Source organism: Thermochaetoides thermophila (assembly GCF_000221225.1).
Source record: "Thermochaetoides thermophila DSM 1495 unplaced genomic scaffold scf7180000011821, whole genome shotgun sequence".
Classification (NCBI taxonomy): Eukaryota; Fungi; Ascomycota; class Sordariomycetes; order Sordariales; family Chaetomiaceae; genus Thermochaetoides; species Thermochaetoides thermophila.
In genome coordinates, this window is record NW_006383037.1 from 567122 (window position 1) to 589090 (window position 21969).

General features: G+C 55.1%; 6 protein-coding genes across 6 annotated transcripts; 3 read left to right on the forward strand and 3 right to left on the reverse strand.

Annotated features, from left to right (window-relative positions):
* Positions 1–13: 13 nt before the first annotated feature.
* On the reverse strand, positions 14–895 carry CTHT_0060630 (uncharacterized protein; the record flags this gene model as incomplete). Its single annotated transcript, XM_006696316.1, has 1 exon — positions 14–895. The coding sequence occupies one exon, from the start codon at positions 893–895 to the stop codon at positions 14–16; it is 882 nt and encodes a 293-aa protein (XP_006696379.1).
* An 803-nt stretch (positions 896–1698) lies between these two features.
* On the forward strand, positions 1699–3993 carry CTHT_0060640 (uncharacterized protein; the record flags this gene model as incomplete). The annotated part of the gene is made up of 2 exons (XM_006696317.1): positions 1699–3696; positions 3760–3993. The coding sequence occupies 2 exons, from the start codon at positions 1699–1701 to the stop codon at positions 3991–3993; spliced, it is 2232 nt and encodes a 743-aa protein (XP_006696380.1).
* A 3151-nt stretch (positions 3994–7144) lies between these two features.
* On the forward strand, positions 7145–11639 carry CTHT_0060650 (uncharacterized protein; the record flags this gene model as incomplete). The annotated part of the gene is made up of 4 exons (XM_006696318.1): positions 7145–9504; positions 9608–9765; positions 9877–10828; positions 11255–11639. The coding sequence occupies 4 exons, from the start codon at positions 7145–7147 to the stop codon at positions 11637–11639; spliced, it is 3855 nt and encodes a 1284-aa protein (XP_006696381.1).
* Positions 11640–14735: 3096 nt separating this feature from the next.
* Positions 14736–15831, reverse strand: CTHT_0060660 (uncharacterized protein; the record flags this gene model as incomplete). The annotated part of the gene is made up of 2 exons (XM_006696319.1): positions 14736–14923; positions 15105–15831. 2 exons carry the CDS (start codon positions 15829–15831, stop codon positions 14736–14738), a joined length of 915 nt encoding a protein of 304 aa, XP_006696382.1.
* A 963-nt stretch (positions 15832–16794) lies between these two features.
* CTHT_0060670 (uncharacterized protein) lies at positions 16795–18663 on the forward strand (the record flags this gene model as incomplete). Its single annotated transcript, XM_006696320.1, has 3 exons — positions 16795–17247; positions 17306–17943; positions 17997–18663. 3 exons carry the CDS (start codon positions 16795–16797, stop codon positions 18661–18663), a joined length of 1758 nt encoding a protein of 585 aa, XP_006696383.1.
* Positions 18664–19938: 1275 nt separating this feature from the next.
* On the reverse strand, positions 19939–21969 carry CTHT_0060680 (phospholipase-like protein; the record flags this gene model as incomplete). Its single annotated transcript, XM_006696321.1, has 1 exon — positions 19939–21969. One exon carries the CDS (start codon positions 21967–21969, stop codon positions 19939–19941), a length of 2031 nt encoding a protein of 676 aa, XP_006696384.1.

Below are 21969 nucleotides of genomic sequence, written 5' to 3' on the forward strand. Positions count from 1 at the left end.
CACAAGCACTTGCTCAGCGCTTCCTCTCCCGAACCTTAATCCTCCTCCCCGACTTCGTAAATCCGCCCGACGTCGCCGTCTTCGCCATCTTAGCCTGCTGCAGCTCCAGTTCATACTCAGCATCCGCTAACGCCTTGAGCTTCTTCCTCGCAGCCTTGACCTTGCGCGCAAGCTTCTCCAGAACGAGCTGCTTCCTGCGCTCTTCCTTCTCCTTCTCCGTCATTTCTTCCTCATCGTCAAAGTCATACCCATCCTCTTCCTCATCATAATCTTTCATTTCCTCATCCGCCTTCTGCTTCTCCAGCGCCTGCTGCCTCTCCTCAACCCCTTCAAAGAAAACAATCTTTTTCGGCTTAGCCTGCTTTGACCCCGACTCCTCCTCATCCTCATCACTATTAAATTCCTCCACCGGCTGGTCCGCCCCTCCCGCAAGCACATACCTCTCTTCCAATTCCTTGAGTTCCTTCGCAGCAATATTCCTCATCGTCCTGACATACCCCAAATCCTGCGTCTTGAGCAACCTCACCGTCTCCACACTAAGTGCTTTATTCCCCCTGTCTCCATCTACCGTCCCGGTAAAGCCTTTACCCCGAGTAAGCGCCGACCCAGGCCCTTTCCGGGACATCATGCCGAAGTAGAACTCATCTTCGTTGCGCTCGGCCGCCTTTTGGCGGAGCGATTTTAGCACAGCCTGCTTCTTTTTGTAGTCGCGCGCGCGGAGGCGATAGTCTTTTTTCTTTTCGAGGATGCCAAGTCTTTGGCGCTCCAGAGGCTGGGCGCGTTCTTTGTGCGCGCGGCGCTGGATGCTAGCTGGAGTTAGTGTCTTGATGAAGCCCAAAAGACGAAGAGGATAGAGGATGGAGAGGAAGACGTACGCGTGCCGCAGCGATGACATTGTGCTCAATTGATATAATCCAAATCTTGGGAGTGTAGAGCTCTATTAGAAAAAATTTTCTTGAAAATTGTCCAAATACCGGATTTTTTTTGGGAAGTCGGAGTGATGCCGATGGAAGGTGTTGAGGTTTTGAGGATGGTTCGTAACGCTGCTGCTGTTCTTTGCTGGTCGCTTCCTCAAAATTTGGGAGCGATAAGTGCGATAAGAGGCCCACTGTATGGTAATGTAATAACTACGTAATTACTGTAACAATTCCCCGCATCTGCGGTGGGGCCATCAGGGGCAGCGGGTTGGGATTCCTCCTTAGCTAAACCTTCGATTTCTGACATTAATCCAACAACTCGAATAGCAGCAGTGGCCAGCTCGACAGTTATCACTGAATTGGACGCACTCTCTGAGACTAGCAGAAGCTCCATTAACTCTAGTTCTAAGTAATCTCTGAAAAACTTAGAAAAGATGCCACACATAATATCTGTGCGCCCAACAGCTCGACTCCTCTTTTCTGCTGAATAGCTTCTCAAATCGATCAATAACGCCGTGAATCTTTGACAGAAGATCAGCGCTGACATTTTGACATGGACTCTGAACCCGGGGCTCAGTATATGGGCAGTTACCAATACAGTTAATTGGACTTTGGTTCACTGGCCTTTGGATGTCCCACAGCGCGTATCCCTACAGAAACAATTCTTATATCAACTCCATGCACAGTATTTCAATGAAGCTGCGTGACCGCAAATCCCAAAATCACCCACTATAACACACTATTGAATGGTTGACCGTCTGAAGATGCACCAAGACCAGGCATGCGAAAGCTAGGGTCCCCCCGCCAAGACCCCAGCGCCCCTAAACACTATTTTATAGGGCGAAGCGCCTCGAGAGCCCGGCATGTGAAACGTCACGATCAACCTCACCTCAACGCCTTGACGGCGGCCATAATCCTCTTCAATTCTATCTCGACAGCCGCCCCCCAATGGGCAGGCTTCTCGCCGATGGCCATCTTCCCCGCCCGCCGTAGGTTCGTACGGCTTGCCCTAACAACAGTCCTCTTCCTCACCGTCTACCTCTTCTTTGCCCAACCGCCCGCCCTGCATCCTCCGCCGCCGCCGCCGCCGCGAGGACATCATCATAGCCAGGAAAAAAATCATGCCGGCGCCCCGGAAAAGCCCGCATACAAGCCCACTAGCTTCGACTGGGCCTCGCGTCCTGTAGCCCATCCCCTCGATGACTCGGAAATCGGCCGCCTGCCAGAGGGCGAGCCGCTTGCGCTGCCTCAGATCCAGCACGCCTTCACGACCACCGAATTGACAGCTTCGCACAACGAGACGCAACGCAAGCGCCGCGAGGAGGTTCGTGATGCCGCCCGAAGGGCGTGGAATGCATACAAGAAGCATGCCTTCGGCCGCGACGAGCTCACCCCCCTTACCCTCTCCTCTCGCGACACCTACGCGGGCTGGGGCGCGACGCTGGTCGATTCGCTTGACACGCTGTGGATCATGGGACTAAAAGATGAGTTCTATGAGGCGGTTGGCATGGTGGGCAAGATAGACTGGAACAAGCCCCGGTCCAACATCTGCTCTCTCTTCGAAACCAACATCCGTTTTTTGGGCGGGCTCCTGTCCGCATACGACCTCTCCGGCGAGGAAGTCCTTCTCCGCAAAGCGAAAGAGCTGGGAGATATGCTCCTAGCCGGCTTCGATACATCCACACACATGCCCACCAACAGCTTCGACATTTCCCTCGCACGCAAAGGACGGCTCGTCCCCAGCTTCAGCGAATCCCTTGCCGCGGCGGGCTCTCTCTCCCTGGAATTCACGCGCCTGTCCCAGCTGACGGGGGATAACCGGTACTACGCCGCCGTAAACCACGTCACGCGTGCGCTGGCAAGAGCACAGGAAAAGACCGCCCTGCCCGGGCTATGGCCCGTGTTTATCGACCTGCGCTCGCCGCTGCTCACGGCGGGAAATACCTTTTCTCTGGGAGCGTCCGCGGATTCCGCGTATGAGTATCTCTCGAAGATGTATATATTGCTTGGTGGGCGGGGGGACGTGTATGAGAAATTGCATGTGGATGCGATGCAGGCCGCGGCGAGGTATTTGCTTTTTAGGCCAATGCCACCTCCTCCCGGCAAGGGGTCCTCTTCGGATTCCATCCCCCTGGAGGAGGTATTGTTCACAGGAACAGCCTACGTCTCCGGGCATACATACACCCTCCGTCCCGAGGTCCAACACCTAGGCTGCTTCGCAGGCGGGATGTTCGCCCTCGGCGGCCGCTTGTTCTCCCTCCCCGGACATGTCCAGATAGGAAAGCAAATCGCGCTCGGCTGCGCTTGGGCGTATTCCCGCTTCCCTACGGGTATCATGCCCGAAGTCTCGCTGCTCGCGCCGTGCGACGGTGCGGGGATGAGCAAAACCGTCGACGATGACGACGACGACGACGACGACAACGGTGCAGTGTCCAAGAAAAAGAACGTGACAAGTCCCGAGGACGTCCCGAAGTGCGAGTGGAACCAAGCAAAATGGGAGAAACTCCTCCGCCAACAGGGTTCGTCGGCAGATAAGGATGATGAGCTGCGGTTACCGAAGCCGTGGACTTCGGTCAAGGATCCGCAGTATTTGTTGAGACCCGAAGCTGTGGAGAGTTTGTTTATTCTTTGGAGGGTGACAGGAGATGCAGCGATGCTCGACCGGGCGTGGGAGATGTGGCAGAGTGTCAAAGACGCGACGGAGGTCAAGGATAATGGGGCGTTTGCTGCTATTAGGGATGTCAGGATTAGAAGGGGGGAATGGCAAGATTCTATGGAGGTGAGTCCCTTATTTCTCAGAAGTTGGTTTGGGCTTTGGGATGAGATGCTAACAAAAATGCAGAGCTTTTGGATCGCCGAGACGCTCAAATACTTCTTTCTTGCTTTCTCGGACCCAGACGTCATCAGTCTGGATGACTATGTCTTTAATACGGAGGCGCACCCGTTTAGAATTCCGAAGCCGAGACGGGAGGATGGGCCTGTCAAGGGTTTTGAGAATAGAGATCGCGGCCAGGAGACGCACCAGCAGCACCAGCAGCAGCAGCACCAGCAACAACAACAGCAGCAAGTGATGTGAGATGAGATGGATTGGTTGAGATGTGTAATAGACACCTTGTTATAGACAAGACTACGTACGTAGATGGTGGTGGATATGTGTATGGGCTTGGGTTGCACATAGATCTTAAGCTCTATAGGAGGTGTTTTGATGCTGCTTCAGGTTTAGAACAGCCATCTAGTCTTAGTCATCAATGAATTGCGTCGTCATCATATTCCACCACCTTCCCCTCGCGCTTCGCCTTCTGGAGCTCCTCATGGTAAAAATAAGCGATTTCATCGTTTGTCGTCAATGTACTCAGTCGGTTATGCTAGAAAGAAACCGAACAAGAAGAGTCCGGAACACTAGCCCGTGTCCTGGACCGGCAATGGATATCATGGATGGATTACACAAGCGCACAACAACACAACAGGTTGTCCCGTTCTCGAGTTCCAGTCCAGGGTCGTGTCACCCGTTTTCAAGTCTCGAACCTTGTCTCACAGGTTCGCAGGTCATGTGCCTTGATGTCTGATCAAGATCGTCGAAGCAGCTCACTCGTCCGCCTGATCACTATGATACGTCCAAGAATATGACAAGAAGTCCACGGAGGGATGGTCCTTCCGGAAACCCCATCATCTTACTTTTCCGCGCTCGGCTGCCATGGCATGTATATCCATCCTCGATCCACTACCGCGGATCTGGCCCGAACAAGTCAGGCGCTTGGTGTTTTTATAGAAGCAATGAGCTCATACCGGCAAACCACGTTGTCATCGATCCATGCTTTCGGAGCAGCCAGTTGTGGGTTGTGGAGTCGACTGAGTGTGGGATGCGGCTGGATGGCACATAAAAATAGCATCACTGAAGAAGCGAGGTAGTGTTTGACATGGGGGTAGTGCGCCCGGGGGGGGGGGCATTCACCGAGCGATTGGGGAGAGAAGGGGGAGGGGGTTGCGGAGTTCTAGAAGCTAGCTGGTGTTTTGTGGCAGTCTAGTGTTAAAAAAGATATTTGTCTAAGAAAAAGATAGGTTAAGGAAGAAAAAAAAGTTGAGGATGTGATGGGAGGTGATGAATGAATGGGTGGGTTGTGGAAGTTGAGGGAAGAGGTATATTCTGTCTACTGTTAGCTGACTCTGCCGAACCAAACATTCGCATCCCAATCATCCTGCTTTCAGGCCAGGATCGGATGCCATAGTGAACTTACACCTATTTTATGATCAGCAACGAATGGGGAAAATCTTCTGGGAGTATGTCTTGGCCTCCCTGAATTTCCAACCCCAACCTCAACTCACTTCTTCCCCATCCATCCCCCACTCAACAAACTCTCAATCCCATGGCTAGCTCGGTATCATGTTGAACGAACCTATCGGAAAACTCTTGGTATGCCACTTGGTAAGCACACGGGATCTCCCTGCGCCCCCTTGATCTGCAGTCCTACAGTGCTAGGCTTTGTTTCATGTTTCAAGCTCCTTGTGGATGCAACCACGGATGCTAGAAAGCGGAGCCAGAGCTTGCTAAGCTAACTGCACAAGACCTGGCTAGGGAAAAAAAAGCCGTTGGTACACTGCAGTTCAAACCCTTGTTTATCACTGCAAGTCCCGGGACTGCAGTCAGCCGATATAGCTGCCGAACTTTTGCGTGCCCTGGATAGTGAACAGAGACATGGGGGAATTAAGGTGAGCTAGGCCTCATGCCAATGATGATGAATGATGATGAAGGTGAGAAATGAATCTGTTGGATGGGGCCTGACTTGACTTCAGAAGCACAATCAAGCTCAAGTCGACCCTGACTGAGCTATGTTTAAGGCACCAGAGCCCACTTTCTCACCCTCTTTTGAAGACTTCTTCAGGTAGAGAGTCCCATATATACAAGGACCATAAATAAGTTCGCCTCTTACCGAAGCTGATCGCGGGGCTGGAGTGCTGTTGGCGCAATGTACATTTGTCCACTACAGACCGCCGATAACGAAACTTGTCTTCAACTCTCTTCTTCATTAACTCTGCCGTGCCCATGTCCTCAGTACCTCCCCATACCCATAGCCCCCTCCTTTTTACTCTAAAAATCACACCGTGACTGCAGATCCCGTCCCGGCGCAGGGGATGGTGTCATCCCTATCTTGCCATCCATCCCTCCATCCATTCAGTGCAAGTCGGCGAAGGGCCCCATTCTTACTGCCACGCTCCATGGTAGGAATGCTCAACCGAGTGTAGCTCCTCTCTCGGTAAGGCCGGCGGCTTCTTGCTCATGCTCTTGGCTCTCATCGCAGCACCATAACCGCACCACCGAGAGCCCATGCCCATGTCCTTCCCCGAGAAGCGGCTCGGAGGGGTTTTGTTGAGTTTTCTGCAGAAGCTCATGAGCCAAGGTCGATCTATTCCTACATCCCACTGACTGCACTTAGCCTCTGCCCCATAGATACCTACAATGCATTCATACAAGAGCTGACTGACATCGTACCGTTTGGCTTCATCTACGCTGCTTACTTACACACCTGCATGCATGCAAACTCGGACAAATCCCATCTTGCCCATATTTTGCAGATTGCCGGATCTGTTCCCTTCGTCCCTTATCTTCTAAGCCTCTGGCTAAACTGAGCGTATCCCCTTTCCTTGATCCCATCCCTTCCCATCCCTTCACCACTTACACTCAGTATCCGGTACGGCTAAGTAGAAGAAAATGGCTGCGTAGAAGAAAACTGCAGCCGGTAAATACCTGCTTTTCTAGAGTCAAAGTATGTGAAGCGATGCCATGAAAGCTCCCAAGCTCAAAGCTAACGTGATGCATGTACGCTCGGCGACTTGCATATCTCTCAAAAGGTCTGGACACACGAACCATACACGCACGCACGCGACAATCAAATACCGTCGTCGTCTTACTTAATCTCACTTACCTACTGACCTATGTAGGTGCCGAGCCTCCTCCAACTCCAACTCCGGCACGGGAGGTCTGATATCATCATCAGCCTCGCCACAAGCTAAACAGCTGGTTTAACTCACACAGCCAAACTTATAGCTAATACTTGCTTACCTGCTCCCTTGCCTAGAGCTTTCTCGCCACCTTAACCCTAGCCCATCTGAATCCCTCCCATAAACCTACCTCGGTACTTACGTATCAACATAGCTATACGAAGGCAAGCAAACAACTTACAAAGAAAGCCTTTTTTTTATTTTTTGAAAGCCACAGGACCACAGCATGAATGGCAGCAAACCGCCACCAGCACGACCACAATCACTATCCCTCTTGTCTGGACTCGAGCAGCATGTCTGCCCCTCCTCCCCAGAGCTCTTACCCAGCTCATTCCCAACCCGAACTCCAACAACAACATTACTATCCCACAACGACCACCGCCGGCGATGACAACTTCTTACCGCCAACAACCCTCGACCACAATCCAAGCCTTAGCCTCGTCCCAAGCTCAAATCCAGACCCAACCCAAACCTTCACTCCTGACGCCGATCAGCCCCACCTCCAGCGCGAACATCCGACAAGCCAAGGTTCCCAAATCCACCGTATGAACACAGTTCTCTCCGCCGTGACCTCCGCCACAAGTCGCTTCACCGTCTCCCCGCCCAGCTCACTCCCATCGCCAACATACCCCGTTAATACGACCCTAAACCCAGATCCAAATACCAATGCTGTTATCAGTGATTTCAGTTTTGATGGGAATCCAATCCCTGGAGCTAGGGCTGAAGCTGAACACAATCCCGTAGCCGGAGCCAGTCCTCAGCCAGAAGCCGGAGTCCCGGGCTTGCAACTCCCCCCTCCTGGTATCGGGAGTGGGAATGAGGGTGGAGGGGAAGCAGAAGGCGTAGGAACTTACGCGTCAGGATACAGTTTCAACACCACAGGCTCAGGGGAGGGTTCAGGCTCAGGGTATAGTCCCATCTCGGGGATCCAATATGCGTATGGGTATCCGTATGGGTTTGGGAGTGAGTTTGGGTCGGGAGGACAGGGAGGTACGATAGCCTCCAGCTCAGGGAATGGGAATGAAACTGGCATCGGGACGAATGAGATACTGGCGATAGTAGGAGCAGCACGGCAAGATCTGGGGGCAACACAGGGCCAAGGGGGTGAGGGCTCAGAATCTCGGGACCAGGGACATCAACAGGGAGGGAAGAGGGACACTTGGCCCGCCCCCCTCAACATCCCCATCTCCAAGGAATCAGCACCCGTCCCCGTCACCACCACTGCCACATCCTCCCTCCCCTCGATCTCGATCTCGCCCCCCCTTCCCTCATTAACATCAATGACGACAGCTGCTGGTATCCCAACAATAACAACCTCCCCCCCGCCAACCCAACCCTACCCCTGGCCCTGGACCTCCCACCCCTGGGTCCGCCCGCTCGCCCCTAACCTGTGGCAAACCGCCCCGCACCCACGGGACATCCCCTTCCCAGTATCAGCCCAGTGGCGCGGGAGCCGCGAGATGCAAGAGCTTGAGCGGGCGAGGGCTAGGGCGTTAGAGAGGGAACGGGAGGAGAGTCAAGAACGAGAAGGAGAAGGAAGGGGACAGCAGGTTAGCGATGAGAGCGAAGAGGGGGAAGATGGTGAGGGAATGAAGATAATGGGACTGGGGAATGAGTCGGGGGAGGTGACGATTGAGACAGCGGTGAAGAAAGTTATTGGACGGGGGAAGGGACCGAGTCGGGCGGAGGGGGAACCGGGTTCCGGGGCCTGGCCGGGACCGGTGACGGCAGCGACGACGACGACGACGAGGGCATCCGAGCCAGTTACTAGTATCTCCGCCGACCCAGCTCCGACAACCCGGCGGAGCGAGGAGAGAAACCAACCCCAACAACCCTTCATGCACTACGAGGACCTGTCCTATCCAGGCTTCGTCCCCAACTCGCCCACCTCAGACGACTCAATGCTCCCAGCGCGAACAGAAGACGCAGCCCACCAAGAGCGACCTCTCCCTCCTCTCCCATCTGCGACGGCCCGAGCAGAGACGGCAGCTTCTGCTTCAGTCCCACATAGCATCAGCATCATCCAGATGCCGGGTCCAGAAAATGAGACGCCGTCTAGGGAGACGGTGTTTCGGTCCTCGCGAGAGAGGCAGACGCCCCCTCTCCCTCCCGTGCCGCCGGGAAACATCTCCAACCAGAACAACGATAGCCTACCCGAACCTCGTAGAGAGAAACAACCACGCGCAAAACGCGTCCTCCTCCAGTCCCCTTCATCATCATCAAATTCACGCCCCCCGGGAAACCTCTGGACCTACACGCACCCCTTCCTCCCCGAACTCCTCTCCCTCATCTCAAGCATCGTCTGCCTAGCGAGCATCTGCGCCCTCCTCAAACGATACGACAACCACAGCCTGCGCGACTGGCCCCTCCAAGTCTCTCTTAACACGGTTGTCGCCTTTCTCACAGCCATATGCCAAGTCGGGCTGTGGAGAGCGCTCAGCGAGGGGCTGGCGCAGCTGAAGTGGAACATGCTCGCGCGCGGGGGGGCGGTGAATACCATGAACAAGACGCTGGGGGATTGGGAAGTGATCGAAGATGCCAGGAGGGGGGTGGCGGGGTGTGTGAGGGTTTTGGTGGGGAGGAAGGGAAGGTGCGTGTTTTGATTCGTATTGCTATCGTCGACATTGTTGTTGTAGATCGTGAGAATGGCCTGGGCGAATGAATAGGCGGCTGACGGTTTGTTGTTGACACAGAACCCTCGGCATAACCTCCGCCACGCTGCTGCTTACCTCCTTCCTGCTCACACCCCTCACCCAGGGCGCCATCACCTATCCCTATCGACACCTTAGCGCCGGCAGCGGCACGGCAACCGTCGCCCGGAGCGAGTCGTATATCCATCCCACACCATACAGTAAGCCCCCTTCATCTCTCCTCTCAACCCAACCCCATCTAATCAATCCCCCACATCCTTCCCCTAACCCAACCAACCAGCACCCAGAATGACTAACCTCTCCTCATCCAGCCTCTCTCGACGCCCGCGAGAAACAAGCCATCCATGTAGGCATCCACCACCCAGTCGATGAGTCCATCCCGCACCTGCAGCCCACGTGCAGTTCAGGCGACTGCCAGTGGCCCGACTTCAGCTCGCTGGCCGTGTGCGCGGCCGTGGCTGATGTATCAGACCGGCTGACGATAACCCAAACTAACAACACGAGTGGTGGTGGTGTGTCGTTGCCAGTGTCCAACGAAACGCAGTTGTTGTACAAAGCAACCCTTCCCAACGGGGCCTTCCTCCTCGGCGACGCGTCAACGTGGAACCTTAATATCTCGTCTCCTGGTGCCCCGCAATCATCCAGCTCAACCAGAGGTGGCGAGAACGGGCAAGATGATGATGATGCTTATGACGGAAATTTTCTCCCGGTCCAAACAAGCCTAGCCTTCTCCTCACAAGACGGGCGTGTGCTAAGCGGGATAACGAACCTGTTTTTTGTGTATACCAACACTACCTCTGCTACCAACCAAGCCTCCTCAAGAAATTCATCATCAACGTCGACGGGGCAACGGCATATTTTCCGCGCTGCCGAGGTACTCCTTCATTTCTGCGTCAACACGTATCAAGTCTCAACCAGGCGCGGCATATCGATCAGCACGGTGGTACATTCGTCTGCGCTGACGGTGCTGCAGCAGCAGGGCGTCGTGACGACGGCAAGGACAATTCTTCGTAGTAATCTCAGTAGCCCTACCAACCCTGACACAGGAAGCAGCAGCGTAGGACGGCGGGCCGTCCCGGATACTCCCCGGGCCGCCGTTGCAATGCTGAGTCTATCGACGTCAACAACAGTCGGTGGCGAAGAAAACCTCCACCCACTACCTCCACAGCAGCAGCAGGTGGACGTGTACACGGTGAAGAGGGACGACGTGGAGCTTCTGAGTCGGTATATCCGGGGAGTGTTCGCGGGCTCGTATTCCCGTCGGTACGGTAGCGCTATCGGGGGCGAGACAGCCGTCAGCGAGGCCATTGGCACGGCTCTATTTGATCGGGGCACACTCTCGGAGTCGATGATGCTAGAGACTGTTTGGAATGTGTCGGCGAATGTGGCTACCAGCTTGACTAACACGCAAGTATCCTTCCTTTTTTTGTGGTTATTTTGTTTTTTTTTCTCTTTCGTTCTTTATTTGATTTCTCCTTTTTGCTTTGTAGACGTTTCCCCTGACTTCCATCTCAGGGGTAGAGTGAGAGGGCGGGGGGGGGGTACCTCAAGCAGATCGGGGACAAGTCACTCTTGTCGGTCTACTGCCATCTTCCGGACCTGCCCACGTTTTTACTGAAGAAAAAAAATCAATCATGCCAAAACTCAAACAACACCAACCAAACCCCCAGCTAACGGACACGTGTCTAGTATCCGAGCCATGAGTTCGACAGGCGGCGTCGTGACCGGGACGGTCCTCGCGACCGAGAGCTACGTCCGCGTGCGGTGGGCCTGGCTCTCCTTCCTGGCCATCCAGGTGGGCTTGACGGCCAGCTTCCTGCTAGGCATCATCGTGCAGACAGCTGTATGGGATGTCAAGGTGTTCAAGGGGTCGCCCACGGCCGCACTGTTGGCCATCTCGGCGGGCGATAAGGAGTATCTGGAGGAGCAAGGGATACTGTTAGACACCTCCCTTAGTAGTGATGATGATCTGAAGCGAAAGCTGCAGACCATAACCTGCAGATTCCAGCCTGGAGAAAAGGGTTGGACTCTGCAATTGGGAAAGAGACAGCAGGACGGGGACTTTGGAGTGTAGAGTGCAGCCTCTGTCATCAATGTAGTGTACATAGAGCATCTGTTAACTGTACTGACCAATACCCCGCCCATCACTCGATTAACAGCGGGCCTAGGCTTGGATACAGTAGTAGTCAGCAGTCAGCATCGTCCCAGGATTGTGGGCTAGTTGTGTAGGCCGCGGAAGACGATAACACACAAGCCGATTTACCCACTTCCTTCTCAGACGTCACAAATAGGCTCACTACTGGATAGGCTGTGCCGTGCTGCGAGTGTCCGTAAGGGGTTTCGCGCCTATGCAAGTGTTCATGAGGCCGAAGACGGCGATCATCACGTCCTGCTTGTGCATCGGGCCTTTTCCAGATCGGAATCAAGGCAACAACGGGAGAGGAATTCTCCAGTTGTTACTGCAGAACCAACTGTAGAAAGGCCAGTTCTCGCTGTGAGCTCGGAATCACCACAGCTGCGAGACGAGGCTCGGTACCCGATGGCAGAGAACCTAGCGTCCCGGGACGACCATGGCACTCAGTGTGCCATTGGGCACCCGAGCAGATTGCGACATGCATGAGGTGGTGGTCGATATTGCCAGATAGAAGCTCCGATACCTAGATACCTGAGCTATCGCGCAGGCAACTCCCTCCCTCTAGATGCCGGCAAGTCTGGAGGTCCGCGGGACGCACACCGAACGAGACGCCTCTTACGTTTGTCTCACAACGCGTGAACCAGTCGGGGAATCCGAGACTGCTGACCTCGAGTCTAGCTATTTGTCAACTGTTTTGTCTTCTGCTCGGTAGGTAGCATCCACGGGACATCAGGATTTTGTACTTCACATCGTCACCATCCCGGTGAAGCTTCACTCTTGCTGCCGGTCCTGCTTGCTCGTCTAGGCAGTGCGGCTTAATATTGGGCACTAGTAGGGCCGAGGCGGCTTGAGTATGTCCTTCTCTGCGTGGCTGAGACGGTAGTACTGTATGTACGTATGTGTCCAAGGTGTTCGTTCCACCAAGGATAACACGTAGGCGAGGTAAACGTTGCTGCTGCGACCTGTGGGAGGAAATGCTCTGCTGTTATGACACACACTGATAGAGAATGTAACGACGGGTCGAAGACCTTCTTTTTTTTTTTTTTTTTCCCTTCCTTTCTTCAATCACGGGCAGACAAGCCCTTGGCGAGAAGGCAGACAAAACCAAACTGGTCAACGCAAAAACATTTTTGTTTGGTTCTTCTCCTCTCGGCTTTCGGCGCAGTGTGAGCCGCGAGACGGGGCACCGCAGCACTCCATGTTGAAGAAGACTTTTGAGACGGGAGAGGCTGCTTGTAACAACAGACACACAACCACTCAGCGTCCAGTAGGTCACTATTCCAAGACTAATGCCGACGACTCAGAGGATCGGACTGGTTGTACAGGTACCAATGCAGGCCGATGCAGACGCTGAAGGCGGCATCATTGGAGTGGTGCAACTTGACTTTGTGGGGTGAAGTAGAGGGTGAAGGCCCGGGGAATTTGCAGTTTGACCTTGGGCACCGAGAGAGTACCTGGTGGCTTCACCACCGGCCTGGTTTACTCTCTACCTTAGCCCCAGATACAGATACAGCCCAGGGCTGCCAAGTTTCCTTGGAATTTTTTTTTTTTGGGATAAAACGCCCTGTCCTGGCTGGCTGCACTATACCCTGGGGGATCTTCGCTCCTCACCGATCTCTAGTGCTTCGCTCCCATGGCTCCCGCGCCCTTTGTCCCATCCAGCAGCGTTTATCGCACATAGCCCCATGGCCCTAAGAGCCCCTAGCACGACACCGTTCCTGCCCGAAGCGAAGAGATGTGCTACCATGCATGCTTCATGCAGTCGACGGAATTCGGAACCTGGAGACTTGACGCTGATAGGGCGGAAAAAGTCTGGAGCGTCCTGGCCTACAGATGAGACGCAGCACGCTCGTCGATACTGGACGAGGGTGCGTCCGCGTTTCCTTGTTTGTGTGTGCGCTTTTCTCACTTTCTCACTGTGCTGCTGCACCCCAGCGCGGGGTCCTTTGTTGTGATAGTCGTCAGTAGTACGGGTCAAATAGCGATAGATGAGATACGTGTCTGTGCTATCGGAGGTTGATGAGAATAGCGCAAAGGCTCTCTCATGGGATTGGATCACCGATGATGGCTTGAACTGAGGGGAATAGCCCCTCATGACCATGGATTGTCGACGAGCGGTTGGTGGGCATAACATCCAACAACCTGAAACCTGAAAGCATACCATGTTTCTCCGAGCACCAATTCGTGGGTAGCTGGTGGTCATGATTTTTGCAGCGATCAAAGCATCCAGATCGTTGCACGGCCACGCTGCCGTCCTCTGCTGTAGTCGTCGCCCGGGCTGTTCCTCCCTGTCTCTTTACATACACACAACAGCCCCAGCCCAAGGCCCGAACCATCCTCGTCCCCGTCGGGGCGAGGCCGGTTTGTGGAGCCGCCGTCTGGCCTATCGGGACAAACGCTTACGGTGAGGCGAACGGCTTCATCTTGGCGCTTCTGATTGGCCAGCCTACTGTTTTGCGGACTTTGAAGGGGCCTGGTAACGGTTACGTAACGACACGGACTAGGCCTAAAATGGAATGCGTTGCATAGGGTTAGGGTACAAGGTGGCATTGCGGGCGAGGAGCGGGAAACCGGGCGTGGGGGCGCCACGGGAACACGCGACAATGCACGCCGGAGGTCGGGTATCACGAGCGTAATCCGTAAATGACCGTACTCTGTATTAGCCAAGGTAAACCGGAAGTCCAAACCGAGGTTACCGCGCGAGGATGCTGTCGGCTGGGCTAACCTGGGACGGTAGGTCAGAGCAGCCATACCTTGAGCTTGTGGAGACTATGGTGAACATAGCTAAGAACTCGGATGGAGGGCTGTAAGTCATGGCGATGATGTCCCGACACCAAGGTACACAGCCCGTGCTGTGCTTGTATGCCGCTAGAAACAGGGCTGCGTCAGGATCAAAGAGTTGCGACTCCCAAATCCATCGTGGTCAGATACTCCGTCCATTTCTCCCGTTCATACCCTGATGAGCATCCGGTTTGCGGTGTAGGGTGATGAACGGGATGGCCGGGACGACCGCTGGCAGGGTCCACGTGTTTTTCGTCACTTGCTTTGGTTTGGTAATGGGTGCTTCAACCCAACCGTAACGGCCGGGACGGCGACCTGAGGCTGCGGGCTGATGGCTGATGATGATTTGAACGACTGGACGGCAGCAAACAGAGCCGCTGGCGTCGATTGGGCTCCGTCGACACCATTCCGTCCAACGTACAGGTAGAATGCAGCGGCAGGTTCTTTTCTTGAATGTATCCGGGTGCTGGGTGCTCAGTAGAGATGGATATCGCGGCTGGTGCAAAACTAAAATTTAGGTTTTTTTTTTTTTTTTTTTTGGCTGGCTTTGGGCTTTGGTTGCTTTGGCGTCTGTTTGGCTCGCAACCGGCGCTTCCAAGTTCCAGCTTCTTGCTTGGGTTCGACCTCTGACGGCACGGGTCGCAGGAAGCGCATGTTCGACTTCATCAGTCAATGCCTTGCCTTCTTTCTCTCTCGGCCTCTCCAGCTCCAGCCTAAGTCCATCGCCATCTTCCCTGCCTGCATAGCGGTGGGGTATTAGGGGCGTCCCTCCGTGATCCTGATGCCCCTCTGCCGTTGCGCCTGCTGCTCCTGATGTTCGATGCGCCTTCCCTCTCGTCCTTGAGTGTCTCGTCGACCACTTAACAGTAACGTTAGCCGGACTCCGCTTTCCCTGTTTGCCGGCGCTGGTGCTGCTTTCTACTGGCCTCTGCTGTTTCTGCCTGTCTCTGCCTGTCTCTTCTGCTTGTTGGGCAGGTGCTCTCATCAGATCACGTCCCGCAGCTGCTGCGCTGAGCCCATCGAGCTCTATCCATCGACCGAGGCCCGGGGACGCGGCAGCATCTCCAGTCTCCATCGAACCCATCTGATCTTCTCTAGCAGGAAGCTCAGGATTTGGGAAGCAGCAGAAGGCTCCAGTCTGCATTCTGCAGTCTCCAGTCACCCCCAGTCCCCGTCCCAGGTCCCCGTCGCAGTGAGCAGCGCTGAGGTGCATCTCCTGGCGTCCATCGCTCGGTTCGCCTTCGCCTGCAGCTCGGCCCGGCCCCATCGACTCAGTGCGGCCGGCATCTGCTGCTTGGAGCTGCTGTTGCTTCTGCTGCTGCGAGACGCGATTTGCCTGCTTGCCTATCATTTCATTTTCACCTGTACATATTTCCCTTTACTCATACCTAAACCTGCCGAACAGCCGACCTACCTAATAATTTTCTCAAAATTCCAAAAAAAAAAAAAACCTTTTAATTCGCGTTCCGTCCGGCGCTGCATCGCTGCATTGACTGCATTGACTGCCCACACGCGCTCCTAAAAGTTACGCTCCTCACAAGTTCCAAGGCTCCCTATTCCAACCTCTGTACGATCCATTGCCTGCACAATCTAACAATCCGACGACCCAACCGAGGGCAACTGCGCACTGGCAACGCTCAAGAATTAAGCTGATCCATCTGATTGCTGATTATTGTTCGTCTAACCCGTGGTCCGAACGCTTATATATCCACTCACCTTCGGCTCCTGCTCATCTTGCTCGCTCCGCCATTACTCCGGGCTCGGCCCCCGCGCTCGGCCAAAAACAAGCGAGCAGCCCGCACGACAACAGACGCCCTCCGTCTCTGGGCTCTCCGTCCCCGTCTTTCTCACTGCTCGGCACACCATTGCCCACGCTAGGGTTTCTGGGTCTCTAGCCGGCCTCTGCCCGAGCCGTGCTCGACGCTATCCCCTAGCACTCAGGAGTCAGCACCACCGTCGCTCATAATCTCATCAATCACACGTCCCTTTGCGCCCTTCTCCACAGCTTCACCGAGGCATTCCCTGAAACGCCATTGCCCCGTTTTCGGCTTCGGGCCGTGATTCCCCGCAGGTCTTCAGGTCTTGTGTTGACAAGCGCATGCACTCCCCGAGCGGGCGCCGTGCCTGCTGTGCTGCTGCTGCGCTGTGAACTGAGGCCATTTGGGAGTCTGGGACCATTGAGATCTGGCAGACCCCTCACGACCTGCTCACTGTCTCAAAAGTCTCAGTCTCGACGACGGTGCCTCTTGGCCATGGGAATGTGTCGCATTTGAAGTGCGCCCCCCCCCCTCCCCCTTCCAAGGCTAGGCAAAGGATGCAACACGCAGCTATCTCCTTGTCGGCCCCGCCTACCCAAACGACAGACGACCGCCTTCACCCCGTGCAACACCTGTCGGCGAGTCCGGAGAGCCATGTCGCCGCCGGACATGCGGCCAACCACGACCCCGACGACCCTGTCCGTCTACCCGGCCCTGTCTCGCGGAAGGACACGTCCTCGTCCACTGCGACCAACGCGCCCACGATAGCTTCGGCCCTTACTTCGACCGACTCTACCAACACGCAATACTCCGCTGAGACTGCGTCGCCTACCTTTGCTGCCCCCGGCCAGGCCGTCTTCTCAGCTAAGGATGGCTCCAATGTGAATGCCCAGCAACAACGCCGTCCCAGCCGGCGACGAACCGGGCCCCTGACAGCCGTCCAACGCCAGCGCGCCCATTTGATCAGGAAGATGGGCGCCTGCAGCGACTGTCGGCGCAGGAGGGTAGCGGTAAGCATGCCCTTTGTGTGGTAGTAAGTGTGGATTTGCTGGCTTACAAGTATCTTAGTGCCATCCAAACCACCATAACATGACGTGGGAGGAGGCCGAGAGAAAGTTCCGGACAAGCGACTCGTCACTGAGCATTCTCTCTCTGACTGGGTCGCACCTGGGCCCCCCGCCCCTGAATCCCCGGTCGAGTTTCTCCCAGGATGCTCAGGACAGCATGGACCTTGACCCCATGCAGCTCCAACATACAGCAGGCCCGACCTCGCAGAGCGAGGCGGCCCGGATCAGGACTCCGCTCCCGAATGGTCCCCGGCTGGACAAGCCCAACTTGACGCCTATACCAGGCTGGGAGAGTTTTCGGACTGACCTTCAGGGCAGCGTTGACCGGATCTTGGCGAGCCCCTCGCGAAGCCGGTATGCCAGGGTCTCGGTGCAGATCGTGCGTTGGCAGGCCGACGAGGACATTGAAGGCCGAGCGGCTCTGATGGAACTGTGCAAGGTCTTTAAGGAGGAGTACAACTATGCGGCGGAAATCATTTCGATACCCACGTCAGCCGACGAGTCCAAGAGCCCTGTGATTTGGCTTTGCAAGAAGGTGATCGACTTCGTTGAGAAGGAAAACCACCGGGATACGCTCAAGATTTTTTACTACAGCGGGTACAGTTATTTGGACCCCGACCGTGATACTGTTCTCGCGAGGTCAGTTTGCCCTCCTTTTCTCTATCTCGGCTCTTGCTGACACGACCCCCCAGCTCCAAACATGCCGACCCCAACTCAACCATCCGCTGGAGCAGTATACAGCCGATCTTTGAAGAGGCGCGTTCCGATTCATTGATCATCATGGACTGTGCCTACTACCCAGGGTTCAAAAGCGTCCGGCAGCAGGGCATGTTGGAGTTGCTCGCGGCGTCCGCTGGTGAAGACCACACTGAGCGGCTCGGCAGGGGCACCTTTACGCGGGCCGTGGCTGACGTCCTTAGAAAGAGGGCTGGGCAGCTGCCGCTGAAGGAGCCCCTGTCTGCGGCCGAGCTGCACTCGAGGCTACTCGCTGTATACCCGGAGATTGTTCGGGGACCGGCATCACAGTCCCCGGGAACTAGGATGACACGGTTCCCCACGCCGCTCTGCATGCAGCTATCGGGGAACAAGACGACTCCGTCCATCGTCCTGGCGCCGCTTCGCCCGGCCGGCGAGCCGCCCCGTCCCGAGCCGCAGCAAGGCAGCGGGTCCAGCCTGATCAGCATTACGTTTCGTCTAGCCGACGACACCTTCAACACGGACAAGTGGGCCGAATGGTTTCGGTCCATGCCTGAGGGTGTCCTCGAGGCTAAGGTGGAGGGGCCGTTCCGGAATGCTACAGCAACTACTACTACTACGACGACGACGACGACGACGACGACAACGACGTTTCAACAGTGATTCTTCCTATGGAGGCGTCGCTATACGTTGAATCGAGCATCAGCATCAGCATGGGTAGGCAATTGTGTCTACGGTATCAGGGTGCAAAGCGTATATCGGGCTGCAAAGCGCATATTTTCTCATCTCTTCATCTTTATTTTTGATCTTAAAGGCATCATTTCGGGCACGTCTTTTTGCTGCTTTCTTGCATCATTTCATCCCACATTGCATCCAGATCAATACCTGACTCGAGCGGACAGACGCCATGACAATAGACCCACCCCATCCCCGGTGTTGTAGTCACCTCAGGGAAAAAGGAGGGCCCATATTCTTAGTGTCTCTGTGTTTTTCTTTTTTTTCTCTCTCTCTCTTCATTTTTCTATGTTTATGTTTTTTTTCTTCTTTTCTTGCGGTTGGCTTTTTTTTTGTCTCTAGTAGGTTTTCTGTGTGATTTGTGATGAGGTAGTCAATATTGATTGATTTGACAAGGGGGGAAGGGGCGGCTATTGTGTTGTCGAATCTCACAACCTACCTAGGTATATGTGTATGTGTCTGGGTGGCGAAATGTTGTTAAAGGATAAGATAGGTGAAGTGACCTGGGCCGGATAAGCAATCAAAATGGTGTTGTGATGAGAGAAGCATATAGAGTTGAACAAGAGAGGAGAAATTGGTTGTTTTCTTTTTCTTTCTTTTTTTTTTTTTTTTGTCATTGCTAAGTTCCGTCCTGGTTTCGATAGCTTATGTGATGTCTTCCGAGAGCGTCGTGAGTCAAGTTTATAATCTTATATAAAAGTTGGCTAGGATGAGTTTCTCCAGGACCGACCATCCAAGGTAATTTTGCTCAATTCGACCAGATCGGTAAACACAAAGCTACGAATGAGATTTGCTTGCTTGAAGATACAGCAATTCTTCTCGTGTTTTGGTATAACTTCTTCCCTCTGATTATTCTTACACTCATCCCGTGGTATCTTTCATCATCTCATCTCTTCCCAACCCTATCACCTATCCCATCCATCCCCTACCCAGTCATGGCAGCATACTAGTTCATCATCTCCTGCAACCCCAAAATTACAGTAACTATACCAATAACAATACTAATACGAAGAAAGGGAAAAAAAAAAAAGAAAGTGAAGAAAGTAGGCTAGATAGGTAGGTGGGTATCAATCCCGCCATGCTTTTAGGTTAGGAGGTCTTTCAACCTCAGAATATACAAACCAAAACAAACGAAACCGAAAGAACTCGAGACTACAAAAAGTCAAAAGAACGTAATGGCTTCTCACCTCATCCCCTCACGCCTTACAGCATCAACCCAACAAAAGCAACCACCACGCACACCCAAATCATACCCGACCTCCCAACAATCATCGAAGCAGCACCCGACTCCTCCCCCTCCACATCCTGAATCTTTAACGTTGGCTGATACTCCTCTCCACCGGCCCCACTCACAACACCCTGAATGCTCACATCCCCCGCCTGCGCCGCAGTCTTCCCATCCCAGCAATACTTCTCAAAACACTCGGTACACCTCGCCGGCACCGCCGTCCCCATGCGATCCAAACTCCGACTGAGCACCGCACACGCCACACACGAGACCCAGTTTTCGTCAAGAGTGCCGTTGCCTTGGGTGGCGGCGTTGTACCCGTTGAGTATAATATCATTACGCTGAGACAAAGGGTAAGACGGGGTGAAGGTCGTGACGTTGGAGTAGGTCGTGTAGGGGGCGTTGGGGAGGTAGACGACTAGCGGGGGGACCCGTCCCCCCGCAGGGACGGTGAAGTTGGACGAGGAGCAGCCGAAGAATGTGGGACGGTTGTTCAGCCCGCGCGCGAGGAATGTCACGTCATCCGGGACGGGAGGAAACAGCGTGCCGTTGGCGATGGGCGTCAAAGAACGGTCGTAGGTGGCGCGCAGGGCAGTGCCATTCGGCCAGGAGAAGGTCGTGTCAGCGGAGGAGTCGACGGCGAAGATGACATCTACGGCACGCAAGGGCTGGATGAGGGGTTGCAGGGGGATATTTTGCAGGTCCTCGCCTCCATCCACCAAATCCAGATCAGTGACGTGGGCGACCGGGTTGGACGCATTGAGCCATCCCAAAAAGGGGTTCGGCTCGTACTTGGCGACGTCGTTTTCCTTTTCGTCGACGTCTTCCAGCAGGTTGGTCGCTTGCTCGATCAGCCAGTCGGGGACGCCCTCGACGGAGGTGATGTTTTGCAGGAGGAAGGCGTTGAAGAGAGAGGAGGAGGTGCCGAAGACGTAGCTGATGGAGTCGAACCCGCGGACGCAGCGGCCGGAGGAGGGGACCACGCCGCCGGAGAAATTGGAGGCGAGGTAGCGGGTCGGCGCGAAGCCGTAGGTGGTTGGGTCCCAGGAGCCCATTTCGAAGGGGTTGAACTCGAAGACGGTGGCGCTCAGGGTGACGGCTTTCATGCCGGGGGGCCGGTTGTCAGCGACCAAGATCGGGAAGGGCGCCTGGCCGGCGGAGAAGTGGTCGTCTTCCGAGATGCTGGAGAAGGTGTAAGCCGGGCCGCCATCGGGGGCATCGATCAGCTGGTAGGAGAGAGCACGACCCCAGTAGTCGGTGATGGAGGTCTCGAAGCCGGCCTTGCGCTTCGACCGGACCTGTTCAGCCACATCGGCCCAGTAGCGGGCCGTGTCGAAGACGCCGGGCAGGTCGGGGCCGTTGAAGATGGAGTCGTCGAAGCGCCAGATGCTGCTGTCCTTGCGGCCTTGCTGCAGCGTGCTGATCGTGCTGAAGTTGTTGGCGTAGATGCTGCTCACCAGCCAGCCGCCGCCGGAAAGGCCAGACAGGTACGTCGTCGACTGCAGTAAGCCGCCAATGCCACCCTTGTCGGTCGAACCGGGGGTACGGCTATCGGCCGCGGAGATGAAGCCCGCACCGTTCATCAGCGCGCGATAACCACCGCCAGAGACAGCAATGGCGATATTAGGCAGGTTGCTAAGATCATCACCGCTAGACACGGACTTGATGTACGCCTCAGCGTCAAAGTCGGGGATCTCGGCGCGCTTGAGGAACTGGATCATGGGGTCGACGGTGTTCTTGCGGCGCTTAGCGAGCCACTCGGACTCGGCCTGGGAGAGGGCGTTCGCCAGGCGAATGCGCGGTCGGTCCTTCGGGCACTCAACCACGGAGGGAGCATAGCCGCCACTCGGGGCGTCGGGACGAGCCCGCGGGACGATGAGGTCGCTCCGCGGGGTGACGGCGAGGTCATGAGGAGGCTGTTTCTGCCGGGCAAAGAGCGGGACCGGCTCAGCGTTTGCCGTTAGGGGCAAAGAGAGGACAAGTTGAAGGAGGGCGTGTAGATGCAT